The sequence below is a fragment of the Aplysia californica genome, unplaced genomic scaffold (assembly GCF_000002075.1).
Source record: "Aplysia californica isolate F4 #8 unplaced genomic scaffold, AplCal3.0 scaffold00085, whole genome shotgun sequence".
Lineage (NCBI taxonomy): Eukaryota > Metazoa > Mollusca > Gastropoda > Aplysiida > Aplysiidae > Aplysia > Aplysia californica.
The window spans coordinates 1,582,792-1,584,002 of NW_004797355.1; the positions used below are offsets into that span (position 1 = coordinate 1,582,792).

At 34.4% G+C, this 1,211-nt stretch overlaps 1 protein-coding gene across 1 annotated transcript in view; it reads left to right on the forward strand.

Annotated features, from left to right (window-relative positions):
• Window positions 1-1,031, forward strand: part of LOC101862932 (elongation of very long chain fatty acids protein 4) — a gene marked incomplete at its 3' end in the record, with an annotated part of 42,954 nt that extends 41,923 nt beyond the window's left edge. The window contains 2 exon segments of the mRNA XM_013080417.2: window positions 193-305; window positions 919-1,031. Coding sequence (XP_012935871.1) covers window positions 193-305; window positions 919-1,031 — 226 coding nt within the window.
• Between the last annotated feature and the right edge of the window lie 180 nt (window positions 1,032-1,211).

The window sequence follows — 1,211 nt, forward strand, 5'->3', positions numbered from 1 at the left end:
GGGGGTTAGAGAAAAGGGACCGAGAGACAGAAAACATGCAGACACATAAAAGAGTGTAGCAGAAATTTATAAAATAACTTCTGACCAGATTAAAAGATTGATCTATTCGTCTGCTTTACCAACAAAACTGAGTCACGTCTTTTTGTCATTAGTTTGGAGATTTCTGTGTTATGTAACATAATATTGTTGTCCTATGCTGGTCAGCGAATCTGAAGACAGCAATTACTGGTCTCGTTATCTCTCTTCAGTATGTCTCGGTTGGCTGGATTTTCTTCATGTCTAAACTGGTCGAATTCCTTGATACGGTGAGTCATTCTTCTTTTTTATATACTCCATTTTCAGACTTTTTGAATAGTTCAGTGTTTTTTTAGTTCTTTCAGTTAGGGCTGTTTAAGTAAAGAAGACTATTAATACGAATGCTCGTTTATAGAAGATGATGATGAAGACAACGACATCGACAACGGCAACAAAAACGAAAGCGATGATGATGATGATGATGATGATGATGATGATGATGATGATGATGATGATGATGAAGAAGAAGAAGAAGAAAAAGAATCTGGGTCATTTATTCCAAATGTGCTATTTATCCAATTGTGTGTGTGTTTTCTTTATCTTATTCTATAAGTGTTTTTATCAAATTCCCAAGGTGTATTAAAAAAAAAAACAACCCAACTTATTCTTTAAGTCGTTCTTTTAAGGCGTTTAAAAATATCTTATTCCATAAGTGTTTTTATCCAATTTCCTAGGAGTGATTCTATCTTTTTTCCACAATTATGTGCTTTTATCCCATTCCACAAGTATTTTTAAAATCTTTTTTGTGCTTTTATCCCATTCCACAAGTGTTTTATCTTTTATGTGCTATATCCCATTCCATAGGTGTTTTGATCTTTTATGTGCTTTTATCCCACTCCACAGGTGTTTTTCATCCTTCGCAAAAAGAACAACCAGATCACGTTCCTTCACGTGTACCATCACTCAACTATGACAATTTTCACCTGGCTGGGAGTCAAGTTCCTTCCTGGCGGCACCAGTGAGTAGTGGGCTTATTATAACGTATGAATAATATACATAATGTATAATATTAGTTTGTAAAGGGCATAATGCTTGTTGTAGAGTATGCAATGCGCTCTACAAATGCAATGATAATAATTTTTTTCTTCTTCTTCTTCTTCTTCTTCTTCTTCTTCTTCTTCTTCTTTTTCCTCTTC